The 21,061-nt window shown below is 40.1% G+C and overlaps 3 protein-coding genes across 3 annotated transcripts in view; all 3 read left to right on the plus strand.

Moving 5' to 3' along the window:
• LOC113010841 (gamma-crystallin N-A-like) lies at window positions 1-2,507 on the plus strand. The gene is made up of 4 exons (XM_026150068.1): window positions 1-85; window positions 285-533; window positions 984-1,129; window positions 2,258-2,507. The coding sequence occupies exons 1-4, from the start codon at window positions 65-67 to the stop codon at window positions 2,391-2,393; spliced, it is 552 nt and encodes a 183-aa protein (XP_026005853.1). The 5' UTR covers window positions 1-64; the 3' UTR covers window positions 2,394-2,507.
• A 2,332-nt stretch (window positions 2,508-4,839) lies between these two features.
• On the plus strand, window positions 4,840-17,201 carry LOC113010725 (activin receptor type-2B-like). Its single transcript, XM_026149930.1, has 11 exons — window positions 4,840-5,407; window positions 8,755-8,962; window positions 10,797-10,912; window positions 11,305-11,456; window positions 11,634-11,777; window positions 11,942-12,085; window positions 12,786-12,934; window positions 13,142-13,256; window positions 13,403-13,541; window positions 13,781-13,911; window positions 14,228-17,201. Exons 1-11 carry the CDS (start codon window positions 5,356-5,358, stop codon window positions 14,420-14,422), a joined length of 1,545 nt encoding a protein of 514 aa, XP_026005715.1. The 5' UTR covers window positions 4,840-5,355; the 3' UTR covers window positions 14,423-17,201.
• Window positions 17,202-18,293: 1,092 nt separating this feature from the next.
• LOC113010691 (rho GTPase-activating protein 29-like) overlaps window positions 18,294-21,061 on the plus strand; it is a 29,573-nt gene continuing 26,805 nt past the window's right edge. The window contains exons 1-2 of the mRNA XM_026149880.1: window positions 18,294-18,501; window positions 19,121-19,512. Of these exons, the coding sequence (XP_026005665.1) occupies window positions 19,212-19,512 (301 nt within the window). The 5' untranslated portion in view covers window positions 18,294-18,501; window positions 19,121-19,211. The remainder of the gene's footprint in view (window positions 18,502-19,120; window positions 19,513-21,061) is intronic.

Consider the following 21,061-nt stretch of genomic DNA (forward strand, 5'->3'; position numbering starts at 1 on the left):
CTGGGAGTCCAAATTTGTCCACTCCTATACTGTGTGAGTAATTTGGAACAGCCAACAGTGGAAAATGTCTCAGTACTCAGGAAAGGTGAGTACCACAACAAGAATGCAGCCACAGATTTAGGCCAATGTTTCACAACAAAAGTTAATCACAATCACATTCATCTTGATGACCGGTCCAAACTTAGATGATTTTTTTGCATATCAGTTTAGCTAAACTGATATGCAACATTTTTACTGTTTATTAGGAGGAAATACTCAAATCCTCACTGTTGTTATGAATATAGATTGTCTTCTATGAGGGGAAATGTTTCACTGGGAGAAAGCTGGAGATCTGCAGCGACTGTGACAACTTCCAGGACCGAGGGTTCATGAACAGAGTGAACTCTGTCCGTGTGGAGAGCGGGGCCTTCGTCTGCTTCGACCATCCAGACTTCAAGGGCCAACAGTATATTCTGGAGCATGGAGAGTACCCTGAATTCCAGCGCTGGAATGCCCACAATGATCACATGGGATCTTGCAAACCAATCAGGATGGTAAGAGTGTGTGTGTGTGTGTGTGTGTGTGTGTGTGTGTGTGTGTGTGTGTGTGTGTGTGTGTGTGTGTGTGTGTGTGTGCGCAAAAGATAGAGACCCCAGGGACAGACAAATATTTGGTTGGTTAAAAACACAGGCAGATGGGCACATGTGTGGCCTCATTTGTGCGCCTCTGTTTGTTCAAAGTAATAATGTTGGATCTACTTTTGCATAACAGACATCATCAAAGAAACTTTCAAGTTTTTACATCTGATACTTATGTAATCAGCTTAAAGAACTGCACTTATATTTCATCCTCCACATTTTCTAACCTTTAGATTTCTATAGGTGCAAGTGTTTTGTGCCCACAATACAGCCTCTGTCACATAAAGGAGAAAGCCTTGGTCGTTTGCAGAGAGCTGAAGTCAAACACTGTTGACTCAGCGATCACGCATGTCATTATCCTCCCAGCATGGAGAGCACTACAGGATGGAGCTGTTCGAGGGGGACAACTTCTCTGGCCAGTGCGTGGAGCTGTGTGACGACTGCCCATTTCTCCAAGCACGAGGCCTGACCAAGAACTGCATCAACTCTATCAAAGTTTATGGAGATGGGGCGTACGTATCTTTGAGGCCATTTATAGTTTTTGATTTAACTGAGAGAAGAGCGCATAAGACATGCCCTAAAACATTTCCTTCATTATCCTTAAGTAATGAACTAAACCTTTGTGAAACTGGCCACTTTCGACTGACCTGTTACAAGGTCATTTCACACAATATATTTTCCCACTTGTCTTTTGTTGTACTTAACAAGGCAGATAGTTCCATAAACAGATGTAAGCACAAATACATATGATCTGTATTAATTTTCTGTAGGCGTAGAAAGCAGACAGGTTGGGTTAAAAGAAAAACAAAGGCTAGCATTCAGAGAAAGTCCAGTCTGGCTTACGTGCAGGGCAAACTTTTCTAGGTGCCAGACCAATGACCAATGTGTTGCTCCGTATTAAACCTCACACATAAAAAATTTACAGTCTTTAACAGTGTAACAGCAAAACAGATGTTTTCATCATTTTAATAGGGACTACTTCTTTGGCGGAAAGCAGACTTATTAAAAAACACTGACTAAATACAGAAAAATAAAATAAATATTAAAGTAAAGGTGGGAAATAAGTTTAAGAAAATGTGAACATAGTTATCTTGAATGCCAGTCTTTAAAAAGAGAGAAAAAGAGAGAAAATGAATTTACTGTGGATCAGAAAAAGAGCAATGTTTGACTGGATCTTCACATGTAATTGGTCAATATTGTTAGTGGCATGAACAAAATTCTGAAGTCTCAGAGGTGGGGCATTCTGGGGCTTTAACAACAATGTTCTGAGGTTCAAAGTCAGCGAAAGGGCCTTTGATAGAGACCAATTAGGGTGTCTGTTTCTCCCACTACTTATACGCTGCCAGTTGTCTCTTCAGTGTTGGTGTTTTATTGGAGGCACCATTACACAACAAGTATTACATTAGAAAGAGTCTATCTCAAAACCAGACTTCTTGAAGCCTCAGCAAATCCAAGCAAAACTATCTACACCGACTGATCTCAGCAAAAGCAAATTAGAAAATGTGTTTTTATGTTTTTAATCTTTAAACATCAACCAAATTAGAATACTGCCCGAAACTGTTTAGTAAGCTGATTTTCTTTGCACTAATTTATTACATGTTTGATCCATTAGCTCTTATTTATTCACTGCTACTGAACAGGTGGGTGTTGTACGAGGAGCCTAACTACCGTGGTCGCATGTACGTCGTGGAAAGAGGAAACTACTGCACCCACATGGAGTGGCAGGCTGAGAACCCCAACATCCAGTCTATTCGCAGGGTTGCAAACTACTTTTAAAACCATCTCACTATCGCTGTCAGTGTGACTGCAGGGAATAGATCGACTACACTGTCAAGTCATCTCACACGTGGCTCTGTGGGGCGATAATAAAGATGAAGAAAATGTTTGGCACTGCTTGTTGTTTTATTTTTGTACTGAATTATTTAAAGGTTCAAATAAAGTAGTGATCCTACAGCATCTTCAATCTTACTTCCATTTATTGTTTTCTTCTATTAATGCACACTTTTTGTGCAGCTCCCAACTTAACCATCGCATTTCATTGTAGACATGGCTACAGGCTATGATTCAGGTAATTGCTTTAAGTGCTGTGCTTTCCCGTAAACTAATGGATCCATTGCAAAGTTAAGATATCCTGAATACCACTCCCACGCAGATTAATAGATGTATGTGAATTTTATTTATCCAGGGGGGCAATTAAATTGTTGTAATAGTTTGAAAAAAAGAACTTACTGCCTGATAATCAACTATAGAAAACGCTCTAATGAAAATGTCCAGTCTTTTGGCACCTACACAGGTGAATGGTCTGCAGAGTCAGCACTGAACAGGAGAAACTGTGTGTCCTTCCTACATATACAGTGTATAAATCAAAAGAGAAAGAGAGATTCTGCACAGGGTGGCAAAGCAGCTGTGCCTGCACTTGGGAGCTCTGCTACCACCTAGTGTCATCTATCTATTTTACTGCGGAGTATTGACACTCCGCTCAGGGTGATCTAAGGATCATGGCATAATTAACACCTGAAATTAATCTGCTACATGCTTTGTATGATGTGTATGCTACAATGAAAAAAAAAAAAAAAAACAGAACAGGAAACACAATTTCCAGTATAAACCTCTTTTTTTTTTAAACCTTGTAATTTAATCTGACAATGCACATCACATATCCAATGTATTTTATGCCATCTACAATGCAACACAATAGGTGAAAGGCTGGTATACTTAAACGGATATGTAATTAACAGTCTTTTGTAACACTATGAGCTCATAGTTTCATGCTTTTAATGTGCCACTGCATCATTTCCCACATGTTCTCATTCTTCTACAAATGTCACACCAGGGCTGTGGCCGCTGGACCTTTAATGAGCACTCATGTGCTTTCTCTTCCAACTGTCATGACAACAGAACATTTATCTTTACAAGGTTTCGCTCTTGGCCTCTATTGAGTTACAGGGTCAATACAGGATAGCTTAATGAGGAAATGCTTTGTCTTAAGTTACACTGAATTGGACTAGTTTAAGGGCGATTACCTATGGCTAACCCTATTCCTAAGCCATTTGCTGCATAAATTGGCTGAGTGTCACCAACATGCCATTAGTCAGAATGTCAAAGTAGGAGAAAGAGTGGAGGGGCCGCTGTGGAAGGCTTAATGGCATTTTAACAATGTCACTGTTGATTTTCTGTGATGACGGGACTATTTATTTTGCACAAAAGACCTCAATTTTTAAAAAGTGAGCCTTAAATGCTTGGAAGGAATCTATGCACCTTACTATTAATACACCTTGAGTACTTGCTCTAATGGAGGCACAAGTTTCCTTTTAAGTAGGGAGTTCATAAAAGAGAAGCTGGATAAGCAATGAACTTTAATCCTTATGAGGGAAATACTTCTCAACTGTCTGTTGACTGTGAAAGTTAATGAACTTACTAATCCTTTGACACAAAAACATGTAAGATCACAAATTGATGGTGTTAAACAATAACATTTTAACATGAGCTATTAGTAGAATATCAGATTTGAACACTCTGGGAGATTATTGTCACACACTTTAAAAAAAGAACAAAAATAAAGGTTGCCAGTACATTATGTAGCACGGTTAGCTCTGTCTTGGTAGCTCTACATATTATATATCTTATATTTAATACTGTGTGATGGTAATTAGAACGAACGCATTTTAAACAGCATTTATGGTAACGTGCTATTCCAAATTAGGTCAGCTATTTTTAGCACCGCAACTTATGCATAAAAGATCATACAGACAGAATTTATTTAAGTACTTGTGGGGCTGCAAAAGCTATTTGTCACACTGACACAGAGGACGACGTGGTGTATTATGCATACAGCAAAAAGAGATAATTCTGCATTTGTACAAGCTTCCTTTCACATTCATAAGCATTAGCTATTAATCCTCAATTTAAAAAAAATCTTTGAAAAAGTCCACACACATTGCATTCTCACCTATACCTTCGGTTGCATTAATCAATTAGCCTCGGAATAATTATGATTATGGTTTAAATGCGAGGCTGTCTGTTAAGAACCAAGGAAGTGGTGGGTTTAAACCAAACCCCGACCGCAGAAAGTGCAAGTCTTGTATCGGCTTCGATTCGGGACACACACCGACGTGGAAAACACACCTCTCTCCGGCATTTGTATTTCTGACGTGATATGTGTAAAAAACAAAAAAAAAACAAAAAAAATGTGATAGTTATCGACAGGAAGCAAGAATAAAGTCATTTCAGGCGTGTATCTGCGGTGTCGCGTTAAGGTCACTCGCTGGCTGCCTGAATTCCCCTCTTTGTGTTTATACATCCGGGTTTCCCTGTTTGCAGCCCATTCCCCATTTAGAAGCCATTTTGGACACAGATCAGTAACATGCATGTAAACCCCGACCGACCTCCCGACGCAGCGGTGCTACTATTCAAGTGAATAACCTTAAAAAACAACGAGCTTCCATCTCGGGTGTTTTATCGGCTTCCTATTCGGGTTTTGGATCCACTTCCGACGCGAAATGAAGCACCTATTAATGGAATAACAACCTGGCAGTCAATTAATCGCCCCTATCTTTTCTTGCAACATTGTTGCAGCGTCGCGGCTATTGACACGCGCTGTGGCCGTGGTGGTTTAGGCTGCTGGAGGGACCGGAGGCCTGTGGTCGTTTTGATCCTGGACTGATGTTTTGGGCCACCTGAGTTTTAATGTTCGCGACGGAAAGCGGGGGAAATCTCTGCCCTGTATTTAAAGCGGAACATGTCTTTTTCATGGCTGACTTGTTCACTTCTTCTGGGAACTTTATGCGCAGGTAAGCCGCCGTTGTTGGTCCCGAATTTGCAACAGTTTAGTCGAACAGTTCGCCGCGATTATTTTCATTTTTTTCGTGGGAGTGTGAGTAATTTGTTCGCGTTTGAAATTTCGACCCGCGAACGAGTCCGCGGTTGCGAGTTGTTTAAACTTTGTTGGCAGCTCGTTCAGCTGGGATTTTTATTTCCCCTCTACAACCATAATCGCCTTTTCTCCGTTTAGCCCCCTTAAAGACAAATATGTCACACTCGGGATTTTCCCTCATTTAAACGCTCGAATCACACGTAGTATTTTCACAGGAGAATATATCTTTTTTTAATTTTTTTTTATTGTACATGTATCCAAATTTAAAACTGTTGCTCCTTCGCTGTGGCAGGAATAGAAGGCAGCAGCTGCATCAACATCCTGAAACCTTATAGGCTACCTCTCAGGTCTGCACTCTTGTTTGTGGTTACGGGCTCAACAAGAACCTTCTCCAAACACTCTTCCCTCTGTAAGGATTTGTATGAATCGTTGGCGTTTGATTTGGAGAGACGGCAGCTGTTGTCACAAGTCAGGTCTTTGTCGTGAATCGAGGTTATTGTCTCCCACTGCTGAAGTCTCCACAGGGTTTGACTTGGTACCACGTGAAATTGAGCAAGAGGGTTGTTTTTTTTCTTTTGTTTGTCGTTTTTTTTGCCAGCGTTTTTAAGCCCATATGGATAATTTTTAATGTCCCAAAACGCATGCAACCCCTCTTCCTAAGCTAGGTATCGCGTCTGTGACTGAACAGAGGGCTTTGAAACAATAATTTCCACTTTAGGTTTTTTTTTTCCCTCTAACTGTAATAAAAATTTAATTGAGGCACAGCTTTCTCTTGTGTGTCAGCAGCACTGTGGCTAATGTCTTTATGGTTAATAGATTAGGACTGGCAGTGTACAGTAAGCTGCTTCTGCGGAATTCATGTTGTTGTGGTGTAAAAGCTCAGTAAGTGACAGAGGGAGGGGGTTGGGGAACGATATTGTAGTAAAAGTCCTCGCGGATCATGTGACCGCAGATATCAGAAATGCCATCTCGGTTCAATGAAGCGTTGAGCATCGCTGCTGTGTTTTATCCTTTGCTACCTTGCTTACTTCCAACCTTTTTTTTAATATAATGACTGCGATCTCTGGCCACTGTGTGCATTGCCTGTTTCTTATAATGAAGTCAGTTGTGTGCTGCTGAACAGCAATATGTATGCATGCGTGCCTCTGAGTGTGTGTGTGTGTGTAATGGGTTAGTGGGGGTAATATTGGGGGATGGGCAGGCTCCTATAGGCAGGGATTTAAAGAGACAGGCACCTTTTTTTTTTTTTTTTAAACCCTCCCCCCCGCTGAACAAAGATTAGGCCTGGATGTCCAAGCTAAATTGTGACTAACATGTACTCCATGTTGTCTGCTTTTGTGTTTGCCACAAACCCAGTTAGGTAAACAATTATTAGGACACGGGACACATATTTTATAAAATTTGCCTCTTTGCAGCACCACAGTTTGTTTGAAACGAAGCAATCTGATACAGCTGGAGTTAGAATTTCAGCTTTAAATCAAGGGGTTTAAAACGAGTGATTGCATTTACAATTTTTATTTGATTTATTTATTTATTTTTTACATTTTCACAGCCTCAGAAGTAACTCAATAATTAACTGATAAGACTTTTGATATCCATAGTTATAGTATAGCTGTTCAGAGGAACTCTCAATTCACAAACCGAAGAGGTGTTAATGCAAATAAAGGAGCCCATTATTTGGCTGACAATAAATAAATAAATACAACAGGGTGTAACTTGAAGAATTGTGGGTGGGAGTGAGAATTGGGTCGAGAAAGAAAGGATGCGCTAGGCAACAGGAAAAAGTCATGCAAGACTATGAGTGACAGTTAAAGTGTTTGACTTCTTTTGTTTTTGAAGATTTTTTTTTTTCTCCCAACATCCAGACATTGAGCTGGGTGTAGGACTCAAGAACAGAAAGGTCATTGAGAATTCCATGACAAATTTCCCAGCTTTAAACAAAAGCCTGGAAAGTTTTGGAACAAAACTCTGGATAAAGCCAAACGTTTACTGGAATGATGGTAAGAGAAGAGGATGGAGAGGAAGGAGGCATCTGTCAAATATGGTTGAGATAGTGGGCGTATCATGCTGCCAGTGAAATCGAGTTGGTGTTTGTTCATAGATATACTATAGAAATACATTTTACACTGAAATTCAGTCAAGTGACTTTGTGCTGTGGAAGTCATTGTGTAGTGTTTCACAATGCAGAATAACAGTGAGCTGAAATGTGTTGCAGAAGCAACACTTAAGATTCATGTTGATTTCATTCACATGATCTCAGCCCAACTGGGTGTGCTTTTCAATAAAGATAAAAACTGAAGGCCAAAATACCCACAAACAAGCTACAACTGAAGGTGGCTGTAGTCAAGTCCAAATGAAGCATCTAAGGAAGGAAACCTGCTCAGTATTTGGTGTTGTCCATGGATTCCAGACTTCAATGAGTACAAAGAAGTTTTGTGCAAGTACTGGTAAAAACGAATCCATGCATGTTATAATTGTTTGTTCAGCTACTTGAAAATCAAGACCATGTGTTTAGAAACAAAAACAAAACTTAATTCATAAAAGGTTAGTTCAATATTTTATTAAACCCCCTGAAAATCTTAGAGTTCACACTTGAGTCACACCTAGATTGCTTCCTTTCAAATCCATGGTGGTGTGGTAAAGAGACATAATTACTGAAAGTAAGTCACCATCCAAATAATCATGGAACAAACTGACTGCACACGTCTAACATGAAATCCAAGAAGAGAAATGAGAATAATGCCTTTTCATTAAATCATTCACCACTGGAAGACTGACAGCTATTGTAAAAAAAAAAAAAAAAAATTACTGTAGTTTATTTTCTTTAGTGTTTCCTGTCAAAGCTCTCAAAGAATGTCTTATCGGTCTTTCCAGATGCGTCTGTAGTCTTTATCTATAGAAAAAGAATGCCGACGTATTCATGCTGCGATTCTTTACCACAGCAGGGCATATCATTGTTTTATAGCTAATTGAATTCTGTAATTTTCCCCTTCTTCTTTTTTAACTTTTCACTCTCTGAAAAGATCTTAGTTAATGTGATTATGCCAAACTTCTATTCAGCACAAGTTTCTTAGCCCACAGGAACTCCCTTTTTACTACAGAGAGCTCCCAAGCTTGGATACGTGCCAGAGTGACGATGGAGGCTCTGCTCGGCGATGTTTCGTCGTGGCACGGAGCGGAGCCTGCGCCATATGTCTGTGCTTCCGCCATTGAGTTTCGATTCATTACGATGTGAGCTGACTGAGACTTTTCTGTCATTCTCAGGGTACAGTCTTGGCGAAGCGGAGACCCGGGAGTGTGTGTACTACAACGATAACTGGCGTTCGGAGAGGACCAACCAGAGCGGCTTCGAGCGTTGCGAGGGGGAAAAGGACAAGCGTCTGCACTGTTATGCCTCCTGGCTCAACTCCTCAGGGACTATCAAACTGGTGAAGAAAGGCTGCTGGCTGGATGACTTCAACTGCTATGACAGGTCGGATAACCGTGCGAGGTCATTCGCTGCTGCGAATTTGCATTTATATTTCATGTACCTGGCTCGCAACCAGACTGACGACTGACTGACATTGAGGACAACAGAAAAGGTTCCCTCAGTACCTGCATATAGTTCAGTGCATCTTTTTGTGCCCCTCTCTCACTTTGCACTGTTAAAGACAAATTAAAAAAATGTTTTTGCCCGCCTTTAGTTTAATAAATGGAAGAGTAATCTCTTTTTTTCACCTCACCCTTTGGCCTCGTGATTTCGCAGAGCAGGCAACCATCTCATGCTCTTTGAATGTTTAAAGGATCTTTTTCATTTAGCCTTGTGATGTTTTAAAAGGTGAATAACAGAGAGAAACCATGGGAAAATATCAGTTGCATGCCATAAAAGCAACCACGTATAACAAGAAAAGGAGATTAACTGTGGTCCAGTTTCATATTGCTTAAGGTGCTGTCAGGCAATCAACCATACAGGTATACCGAGACAATTTTCTTGTGCATGAAGCATAAGATATATTCAGATATTTATATTAGCCACTTATCCAATTCAAGCTCACAGATATTCATCTTCAGACTGCTTGTTTTGTTTGATTAGTTGGCAAAACCTAAAACACATTCACTGTAGAATGATATAAATGTGAGAGCAGTGGCAAATATAGATATTAAGAAGCAGATGCCAGGTAATTTTTAGCAAATCATTTCCAAGTATGGGTGTTTGTGTCGGGGAAGGTTCTCTGCAGCCTACACATATTTGTGCAAAAGCCAGATAGCCTCTGTGAGCAGTGCAGCACACAGTTCAGCCTGATGATGGCAGATACATACTGTGACACGAGGCCACTCAGGATTTTGTACGTGAGGAGGAGAATTTAAAACTAGTCTTTATCAGAAGTCTGCATTGAATTGAGTGCCGCAATCAAACTTTCCAGTTATTAACATGCTATCCACAGCCTTTCCAACAAGCGGGGGTCCTCTTGTGGCATGGAAAGGGGAGCTGGAGAAACGAGAGCTGCGATAATTGATCCTACATGACACAACTGTGTGTGTGTGCTTTAAAATGTGTATTTTATGTGGCTTTTATTATCCTTTCGAATACTTTGGCATAATTTGCTAGATTAATGTGCAGATGTTGTGAGTTGCCAAATGGCAATTAAGTGACTATTTCACTGAGTGTTAGTGTGAAATTTGAGCATTACCAACATGTGACTAAAAGCTAGAGTGGCATATGTAGAAATTGTAGGTTTAGGTACAAGATGCTGAAATCTTCATTTACCCGTGAGCTGCTGAGGGTAATTACAATAGAACCTGGGAAAAAAAAATACATTTGCTGGTCAATTTAATCTGTGTGAAAAGCACCATTAAATGATTGTAGTAATTGAAGAGCAATGGAGCAGGTGGGGAATTTTGAGTACATGAACATTTAGTGTCAATGGTTAATGGGAGGAATATGCAGATGCATAAAGTGTGAGAAATCCTGTGATTCCTCGGAATTGGGAACATCTGCTGTCTTAAGAGGAGTGAAAAGATGAAAAATTGGCTGTAAAAATTATTTTTTTTCCCACCCTAAACACAAAAACTCTATAAATGTAGTCTTTCCTGCCTTATATTTGTTGATACCAGTACAAGTAACCACGCAAAGATGTGCATTAGGTAATCTGTGGCAATATCCGATCCAATTATTAGATTGCGTTGTCTTAGAGTTAATATACAGCAAATACATGAAAACCATAGACTGACACTACTAAACTTTAACAGCCAATAATAATATCAGAAAATGTTTTTGTCCGTTGGGTCTAGAACAGTAACGTTGATGCGCCATCTGTTGTTTTTAGGCAAGAGTGCGTCTCCATGGAGGAAAACCCTCAGGTCTTCTTCTGCTGCTGCGAGGGCAACTACTGCAATGAACGATTCACCCACCTTCCCGACTTGATTGGCAGTGGCAACCGAGGTGAGTGGCAAATGCATCGTATAGATAGTAAAGATCTCTTCTTTCCCACTGTGATTAGTAGGAGTGAATCTGCATTTCAATGAGACTACAAATCTCATTAATATTAATAAATGACGCCATATTTAAGAAGGGGCTATTGGATCTGACCGATTTTGATTATTGGGAATGTATATGTGTGATTCTTCTGGTTCTGGCTTTTTAATCGAGTGGGATAAAACAAAAATTAATCTCTATGTTAACTAATTTCTCATCTTAGAATTGATGTCAGGCAGTCTCTTACCCTGCCAATTTAAAATCAGCTCTCACAGCCTGTGAGGGACAAACGTGATGCTTAACATATCTTATGTGTCATACAGCTGACATGCCGTAATTATTCTGTACCTCCTTGACAGTGAAAATCCAGCCTCCACCCCGAGTACCTTCCCTGCTCAATGTGCTGGTGTACTCCCTGCTGCCTCTCTGTGTGCTGTCCCTGGCCCTCGTTCTGGCCTTGTGGATGTACCGCCACCGCAAACCTCCCTACGGCCATGTAGACCTGAGCGAGGTGAGACGGGCTATGCTCATCTTAGTGTGAGACTTGTAAGGCCATCAGTAACGTAGTCCTGACAAGGATGGAGTGCTTGTCACTTTTGTGTTTTGTAGCACTGAAATTGTTAATGTTTTGAGGTGGATTCAGCAGTAGAATAAGATGTTTTTATTTATTTTTATTTTTTCTGTTCAGGATCCAGGGCCAGCTCCTCCATCTCCCTTGGTGGGTCTGAAACCATTGCAGCTTCTAGAAATCAAAGCTAGGGGGCGCTTTGGTTGCGTTTGGAAGGCCCAGTTAATGAATGAATATGTTGCTGTTAAGATCTTCCCAGTTCAGGTATGTCATTAATTCTGGCTTAAAAATATACGTCATATGCTTCAGTGTATGAAGAGACGCCTTTTTTCTTGTTCTAGATTCCATGTGCGCCTTTTTGTTTTTGACCTCCAGAATGCTTCTTTGCATCTTCAAGCTCTAAAAATAACTCTGGTTTGTGTTTACAGGATAAGCAGTCATGGCAAAATGAGCGTGACATATTCTTGACTCCGGGGATGAGACATGAAAATATCTTGCGTTACATCGCTGCAGAGAAGCACGGAGCCAACATGGAGACGGAGCTGTGGCTTATCACAGAGTTTCATGAAAGGGTGAGAACATATTCTGTCTACATACAGAATGCACACAGACCGATACATCAACCCCAAAGCAAGTTTATGGTGAGGTATACGGCTTTTATGTCGACTAGTACCGCTGGAGGTTTTCCAATATTGAGCGAGCCTCTCTGTTTACCTCAAAACAAGAAAAGAGAATCGCAGCATTTATTAAAAAGAAGATTTCACCACATATGTCTGATCTGCTGTTCCAGTAAATCCAAAAGCAACAGATCAGGCAGTGCTGCTTAAACTTAAGGCGGTTTGTTTTTTCTAAGCGTGTAGCTTAAAACGTTTGTATTTGATATCAGATATTGCAAGATGTTGTGCATTTGCAGTGATGCTGATATATGAGGACACAATAATTCTAAACACAAGTGGGACTGATTGTTGCAGCACCTTTTTATTCTTGGTATTGATACAAACGTGGTTAGTTGGAGGCATCAGTGCATGTGTCATTGTTTTTTTTTTTTTTTTATGGTAAACGTTTAAATTGCTATTTTTGATGTTTTGAAGTATGAAATTGGGTTTCTGTTATATTCTCCCAGACTACAGTATTTGCTGTCAAATGGAAATGAAAGCAATTCCTGCTCCTTGGTGGATTCAGCAACAGCTTTTCGGTTATGCCTACGCCTGAATTCATGCGCAGTTGCTAATCCTTGTTTCATAATCCTTTTGTGTGTTTGTGTGTGAGCAGGGATCCTTGACAGATCACCTGAAGGGCAACACTGTGACCTGGACAGAGTTGTGTCACATAGCAGAGACCATGTCCCGCGGTTTGGCTTACCTTCACGAGGACATTCCCAGTTACAAGGGAGAGGGGCCTAAACCTACAATTGCACACAGGTAGGAAAATCAGCCTGGATTTCCTCAACTCTCGTTAGTTCACTAAAGATTAAACTGTTGCTTTTGATTTGAACAGAAATCTTAATTTACTGCTGCCCTCTCCTGGTTGTACCTCATTTAATATCTTTACTATGACAGTCTTTGTCTGACTTCTGTGACTAAACCTCCCTCTAATTAAGACATTGTAATGTGAAATTAATTCCCCAGGGACTTCAAGAGCAAGAATGTGTTACTACGAGATGACTTAGCTGCAGTCATTGGTGACTTTGGGCTTGCTGTAAGATTCGAGCCAGGAAAACCTCCTGGGGATACTCATGGACAGGTATGTAATAACTTCACTACTGTTTTTTGTTTGTTTTTTTTGGGGGGGGGGGTTGTCTGCATTGGCTCTGTGATGCAATTGTTTGCAGGAGTTTCCTTCTGCTTATTCTTAAGTGGATAAAACCCCCAAATTCATTATCCGTCTAGGTGGGTACGAGGCGTTACATGGCCCCAGAGGTGCTGGAGGGAGCCATCAACTTTCAGCGAGACTCCTTCCTGAGGATAGACATGTACGCTATGGGCTTGGTGCTGTGGGAGCTGGTGTCCCGTTGCTCCGACACAGATGGTGAGTCAACGTGGTGAAGGAATGTGGCTTCACATTCATAGGTGAAAAGGTCACATTGCTTGACCCCGGGCCAGTAAAGATTCGTTTTTGTTTTGTCTGCAAAGCAAATGAAGGGCAAAGCTGCAATGTGGATAAAGTTACTCTTTAAATAGTTTTGAATTTTCAGAAGTCAAAGTACTGCAGTATTTTCTTCTTCTGCGTAACACTTTCCACTCTGTTGCTTTGCTGTCCCTTTGTAGGAACAGTTGGCGAGTACATGCTGCCATTTGAGGATGAAATAGGCCAGCATCCCTCCCTGGAGGATCTGCAGGATGTGGTGGTGCACAAGAAGATGCGTCCAGTCATCAAGGACTCCTGGCTCAAGCATCCTGTGAGTAACAGCATAATAGCTACTGCAGTTTCAGCAGCAATACCAGGAAGTGGTGCATCCTTTTTTTTTTTTTTTTTTTTTTTTTTTTTTCCAGTGAAGAGCTCAATGATTTGAGGTTAAAGTTCTTTGAATTTGTTGTGGCTTTGTAACTTTAAAATGAATGGCTTAAATTTGGGGTCATTAATAGAGTTGGAGATTTCTCTGATTTGGGTTTTATATTAAAATTATGAACAGAAGATGGACAAGTTTAGTAAAAATAAGCAAATGCAACTGCCAAAAAGAAAATCCTTATATATTTTGTCTTTTGTGCGTACAGGGGCTGAGCCACATGTGTGAGACCATCGAGGAATGCTGGGACCACGACGCAGAGGCTCGACTGTCTGCAGGTTGTGTCGAGGAGCGCATCGGCCAGATCTCCAGGACAATAGGCAGCACTACCTCAGACAGCCCCATCTCTTTAGTCACGTCTCTCATCAACGAGGACCTACCTCCCAAAGAGTCCAGCACCTGAACGGGTGACACCATCTTTCACCTGAGCTCCTGACTTTTTATTTTTCAAACCCAAACTCAGCAGATTTTCGTGAATATTTAAAAAAACATATATATAAAAAAACAAAAGAAAAACAACAACAAAAAAATACATCTAGCAACTTAAATGCAGCTGCTATTTTATCCCAATACTGGTATTTTTTTTCCTGTTTTTTAAAGTGTGTGTGCGTGTGTGTGTTTCAAGTCGGATCCTACTAACACATCCATCTGCTGTAGTTGAAGTAGTAATAAGCTATGCGATGGGCACATCTGATAACACCCATGTGTCAAATCTTAAATGTTGTCATTACCTCATGTGTTTCTTTTGTGTTAGTCTATATTGTTTTTTTCTTTTTTTTTCTTTTTTTTTAAATTACCTCATGGGTTGTCATCGTCGTATTTCGCGTCGTGGTCCTGATCGTCTGCGGCCAAATGAAATGAACCTTTTTGCTCCAAACCTCAGACGACGTGCTGCACACCTCGGAGGAACCGTTTTGAGACTGTTAGACAACATAAATACATCTTCCTCAGGGGTTGAAGCTTCTCGATTTTGAAACTCTGAGTGCGCTCCCTTATTTTAAACCTGTGATTTCCTCAAAATGAAAAACGGAAAAAAAAAGTTTCAAAAAACAAAAACCGGAGCACAGCTGTTTTATTGTAAGGGAGGGAGCTAAATGGGAGCTGTATTGGACATTTTGGACTTGGATTTGGGGCAAGTGTCTTGTCCTCGGGGAACTACCTCTCAGGTATTCAGTAGGCTTCTTTGGAACATTTTCTCTAAGTTAAGAGCTGAGCTATCGAGCTAGCTATCATGGACATATTCCTGGATTTTTATTTTAGTTTTTTTATTTGTTTGAATTCAGAGTTACTCCTTTGCCAGTGCCAGGGGCATTGCTGGATGCTGTCTGAAGTTGCAATGTTACACATTCTTAATTTGAACTGTGTGAGTGAGTGTGTGAGTGAATCTGAAATTGAAATGATGTGAGATGGATAGAAAGTTTTTAAAGTGAGAGTCATGGGCCATACTTGAGTAAGCAACATGTCTGTTTTTTAATTTCCATGAGTGCGTGTTCAATAGACTCAGTCGGACACCAGTTCCCAGATACCTCAGTCACTGTATGTCATGCAAGGAGAGCTCAAATGGTTGCCTTTTGTCTCAAATGCAATGCCATAGTTGTACCATAACATGAATACCATACATTGAATGTCCGTTATGCTGCTGTGACTATTCCAGGATACTCAAGGATTTGTAGATGTACATGCATTCTTTGTTAATATAACGCTAACATGTGATTACTATCCACGATATAATGTGAGGCTAATATTCTGTTTTTGTGCGTTTTTTATTTTGACTGGGTAAGCCGTCAGGTGCTTACTCCTACAGACTGACCTCAGATATTCTGAAAAGTACCTCAGGCTTTTTCTACATGTATATCAAATTGTGTTATGTATTTTATTGTGTTTTTGGTAGTTGAGATATTTTATTGCTGGTTGGGCCTCTTGTCTGTTGAGATTGAGATTTGATTTGATTTTTTTTGTTTTTTTTAGGAGTCTGACCAGTTTTCATGGTGTTAATTCTCTACAAATCTAAAAGAAGATGGGCAGATTTATGTAAATATGGGTGTACACACAGATGGCGAACACTGCTCAGTGATTTTTGGGGTGGTTTTTTTTTTTTCTGCGCTCTCTCTTTTTTTTTTTTTTTTTAATAACACAAAATCAGGGCATTAATGTTCTCATTTTGCAGAAATGGAAGAGATTTCTCAGTTCCACCTCTATATATTTAAATAATTTTTATAACTAGCCCTGCATAATAATTGTTTTTCTTTTGGTAGAGAGTGGCGGTTACTGATTTCAGTGAATTTCAGTGAATAATGGTATCGGTCCCTCTGGATCAGAAGCTGTGTGGGTTGCACTTTGCATTATAGAGCTCAGTGTGTATATTATCAAGAACAAACAGAAAAAAACATACAGATTCCTTTTGTGATTTGGCTTCCTGTTTTGAACAGTATTGCCTCAATATTAACCTGCTGGTGTGATGTTCAGACTTGTTTAGTGCTAGTTTAGCCACATTGGACAACACACAGGCTCATCTGTTGTACGTTGATTAGTGCTGTGGAAAGATGGTGATTTTTAACAGTGATCTGTAATGCTTGCCGATGTGCAGTTTTGGTAAAGGACACTAGAAAAAAAATATCAGTCGAAATGGAACAATTACTTAACATTTTTAAAGTGTTTGGAGATCATCGTGTTTGTACCTACATTGATCGACTGATGATGCAGCACCATTGGGAGTCATGTGAGCGGTGGCATGTGCATGGTCCGAGGGTCCAGCAATATTTATTATACAGCAATAGTCTAAGTCTATCATAGTTTAAGACATTTAAACTCAGCTGTGACTTAGCAGGTTTCTTCTGCAGATCAATAAACTACATCTCATCACACCTGGACCATGTCCTGACGGCGTGGATGCGCTAAAGTCTCCTGATAAGTTGGGGGGGGAAATGCTGACGGTTGCATTTTTAATGTGAACTGAGCATGGCCCAGGTGCTTTCACGAATTGTGCCAGAAATAAAACAGCAGTCGCGTAGGGGATATCTGCTGCGGTCTGTTGTTACCTCCAAATGCTGTCTTACACCCAGCTCTTCTGAACAGAAAAACCAGTTACCTCATGCAGTACCTCATTAGTAACACTAACATGGAGTCAGCCTCATCTTCAACAAAAAGAAAAGAAAAAATGTATCAATTATTGCGTGTGTATATATCTATATATACATATATATATTTGACAAATGTAAAGGTTTTCTTCCTTTTCATGTGTGAATCCCATGAAAGAAATCTTTTTTTGTTTTTTAAAGTTCACAGTCAACATTGTTCATTTCTTGTCGTGTGGATGGATGTTTGACTGAATTGTGTGACTTTCCCTGTTTATGTGAACTGTGTGTGTGGGGTGTATGTTGGTTGATGATTTCACTAAAACAGTACGAATGGTAATTTTATCTGTGAAACAAAATGCTTAGAAATATAAACTAGATGAGAATAGTCATCCTTTTGTATATGAAAATAAAGACAAATCTTGATTAACCATTACTGGGTAAATGGAGTTCTTTGCATGTCTCTCACTGCTTTCAATACTGTCTGTCACTTGAGACAACAAAAAGATTAAAATCAAATAAAAGTGCTGTGAATATTTAATGGTAGAAGGGGAAAAAAATACGTGCACTATGCCTAAAGACTGTAAGACCGTTCAGGGTTTTTTGTGGCTGCATAAATCCACTAGATGGCAGCAATGGTGCTACTAGTTTGAACTGGTTCATTTGCAACATTTCAAGCTCAAGAGTACAGTCTGGCTTGAGTTCACAGTGAATGCTGGTATCGCTTTCCGTTAAATCATTGGCGTACGTTTTAGTTATTTTTGCGGCAATTGTGGAAGAAATTAATAAATGGACGCTCACATGATTTGTAACTCTTGCAATATTTTATAATACAACAGTAAATACAAAGCGTTAAACGTCACCAAATGTTGCCATGTATCTGATTCTAGGAAAAGCCAGAAAGTCACTACCGCATTCAGTCATCCGTATAATCTGGCTTCAGCTCATTCCTATAATGAGATCATATGCCTGATAGCTATTACATATTTTAGGCAAAGTAGAATGGCAAAGATTGGCTATTGTGTCCTCAAATGTACCCTGTATCCGATAAAGATACATTACAATACCTCACATAATTAAGCCACCTCCGTTTGCGCTTCTGTATTTGGTATCAAAATAAAACGTCCGCTAGCACATGAAGGCATCACAGAGCTATCCTTCGGAGGAATCTAGCCAATCAAAACGCGTCATGATTGTCATGTGACGAGCCGACTGGTAAATTACGATTGACTGGAGAGTTGCCGATAGTCAGCTACTTCTCGATGTACAGTTAGGCAAAGCTGACAACTTTTTGCCTTTGTTGGAGTTTGTTCGTGTCTCACGGAAATACTTTGCTGCCTTCTCCGTCTTCAATAAGCAACGTTTTATTTGGATATTGTTCCCATTATGTCAGCAAAGAGCCAAACAGGTGAGATTAGATAGCGTATTTTGGCTGTGCCAGGAATGCAGTTTATGACCCGAGGTCGACTGTTTTTACCGGGGAAGTAGCATCACTTTTTACTGTAAACTGTATGCAAAGAACCAGCACCATTTTAGTAGTTGCTAGAGTTCAAACGTCTCTTGCAAGCTTACATTGTGTTAACCTTCTTTTAACTGGATTGTTTTTTTGGGGATATTTTTTTGTGTGTGAAAATGTGTGTTACTAAAGGATAACGCTGTTGTTGTTTTTTTTTAGAACTTAACGTTACCTTAACTAGCTAAGAGCTAAACGTTGCTTTACAAAACTTTACAAAAAACGTAATTAAGTAAAAGTGTTAGCTAAAAGTGGAAAAGCAAAAGTAATTTAAAGAAATGAAAGAGTGTGAGAAAAACCCCCATTACTTTTATGAACGTTATACGTGCTGAAACTCAATAGTTTTTTTTTTAAATATATATTTCCCCTCATATAATAATCATAATAATAATGATATAGGTTGAGTTCCGTGGTCACTGTATAGTTTTTTGTAATATAGTAAATTGAAATAATAACAATAATAGCCCGATCTACAGATAGACATCAAGTCCACGCGTCATTCTCTGTCTTTCAGCTGTCCACGGACCAGGGCAGCGTGCTGAGTTCAGGGGTTAGCTGGCCTACTGTACCCCCAGTAAAGGGTCGCAGCTGCACTGAATGCTGGGATGCTACGGAAGGGCAGCGGCAGCAGCAGTAGTGGTGGTGGAGGCGGTGGAACAAAGCACACCCAGAGACTGCCACAGAACCTTTCCGAGACATCTACAGAGCCTCTATCAGCTGGATCCAGTAAGACCTTGAATATGGGGCGCAGTTCAAAGAACCCAAACCCTCTGAGCAACATGGGCCTTACCTCCCGCCTGATAGGGGCACCCGGAGTGGATGTCGAGTATGTAATGCAGCTGGTGAATGATGTGCGGTTGTTTGCTGATGTGCTACACAACCTCAAAGAAGCTTTCCAGTATAAAGGTAAGTTCAGGTAGAGCTGGAATGTGGGGGATTGTGTGGGGGCTTTGGAGGTCAGGGAACCATAAAATGACAGATGATGAAAGAAAATGCACCCTGGGCGGTAGTGCATGCGCCATTAACATCAGATTCAAGGACATTCTTGAGGTTATTTTATGATAACGTACTATTGTTAGCACCGTACCTGCTTTGCTGACAGGTACTAATCCATCAGTTATGATTTCTTTGATATCCTAAGTCACATTCAAGTGATAGTTGAGAGAGCATGAAAAGAAAAATAAGAGCAGGAAAGTTAGTTTTTCCAGTTACCTAAGTATCTGAAATCAAGCAGCAGTGCTGACCGATGGTCTAGAAATAAAATCCTTGCTCTTTGAACTGAGAAACTAAAACCCAATAGTTAAAAGTTCTCTGCCAGCAAATTCCACTAAACACCAATTTATGTGGCATCATGTTTTCTTTGTTTGGCCAGTTGTAGCAAATTCCACACACCTAAACCTTTTTATAGCAGACTGTAGTGAATATCTTGTTTTGGAATCACTATTACTATATCACACCTTCACTAACCACAACATTTAGTGGCACACGAAACTGTAAAACACTCTGAACAAAGTGCCCAGGAAGACTGTGCATTTCATTTGTGATATTACCTCCCAAAGTTTGCCACCATAACAGCCAAAACCACCTGTGGCATGTTAGTGTGATAACAGCCTCACGTCAGCTACACCATGACTACATACTTTATACAGAAGAATACAGGACGAGCAGAGATTAGAGCAGAAACAGGGTTTACATTCTTTCTGTTTTTCTCACTTGGCTTTGATTGCTCGGCACTTGTTTGGAGACATATACAAACACTCTGCCCACACAAATGCTCATTATTTCACACATTATAAATACTGATAGTAGCTTGCTGTGAAAGGGCTGTTAGAGCTTTTTTATAATCAGCACTTAAAAGTTTAAAGTTGTCAGTTTAATAATTGATGACTACTAATGTTAAATTGCAGATTATAAGTGTAAGATTATGTTAACCTTATCTCCTACTGTACTCCTAAAAGACACACATATGCTGGAGTACTACTGTAGCTCTGGTAAGGAGTGAGTTGTTTAGCCATTCCTCTGTCTTGGGGGAGGGGGTGAAACCTCTGTGTGAGAGAGAGAGACTTGGTTCTTGTCGTGCTGAGTGTTACTCTGAGCCGTCACAAAAACATTTGGGGTATTCACCTCCCCAAGAACAGCAGTGCTTATTCATCAGGTGGGATGAAATCATACCGTATGACCCCATAATGTCATTTGAATTAGTGTTTATTATTGCCGAGACACTGACATAAGCAGAATGGCAGACCAGCGCGTGCAAGATGCTGTTGCTGCAGTGTGGTTTCCTGCTCATGCAAATGTAAACAACGAGCCATTTTTAATTAGCAGTTAAGCAACAAAAAGTAACGAAAGATGGTAGGAGAAATCAAGCATTTTAGTCAATAGTTCTAGTTTAAGTAGAGGCTATGATTGGGGACTTAAAGAAAGACAAAACCAAACAATGCCCTTTCATTTTAAT

This window comes from Astatotilapia calliptera, chromosome 18, assembly GCF_900246225.1.
Source record: "Astatotilapia calliptera chromosome 18, fAstCal1.2, whole genome shotgun sequence".
Taxonomy (NCBI): domain Eukaryota; kingdom Metazoa; phylum Chordata; class Actinopteri; order Cichliformes; family Cichlidae; genus Astatotilapia; species Astatotilapia calliptera.

Excerpts from the sequence above, each read along its gene's own strand:
- LOC113010841 (XM_026150068.1), top strand. The coding sequence starts at position 65 with ATGTCTCAGTACTCAGGAAAG. Across the intron at positions 86-284 it reads TGTCTCAGTACTCAGGAAAG|ATTGTCTTCTATGAGGGGAA; the intron begins GTGAGTACCACA and ends TTATGAATATAG. Across the intron at positions 1,130-2,257 it reads AAAGTTTATGGAGATGGGGC|GTGGGTGTTGTACGAGGAGC; the intron begins GTACGTATCTTT and ends GCTACTGAACAG.
- LOC113010725 (XM_026149930.1), top strand. The coding sequence starts at position 5,356 with ATGTCTTTTTCATGGCTGACTTGTTCACTTCTTCTGGGAACTTTATGC. Across the intron at positions 13,257-13,402 it reads CTGGGGATACTCATGGACAG|GTGGGTACGAGGCGTTACAT; the intron begins GTATGTAATAAC and ends TTATCCGTCTAG. Across the intron at positions 13,912-14,227 it reads ACTCCTGGCTCAAGCATCCT|GGGCTGAGCCACATGTGTGA; the intron begins GTGAGTAACAGC and ends TTGTGCGTACAG.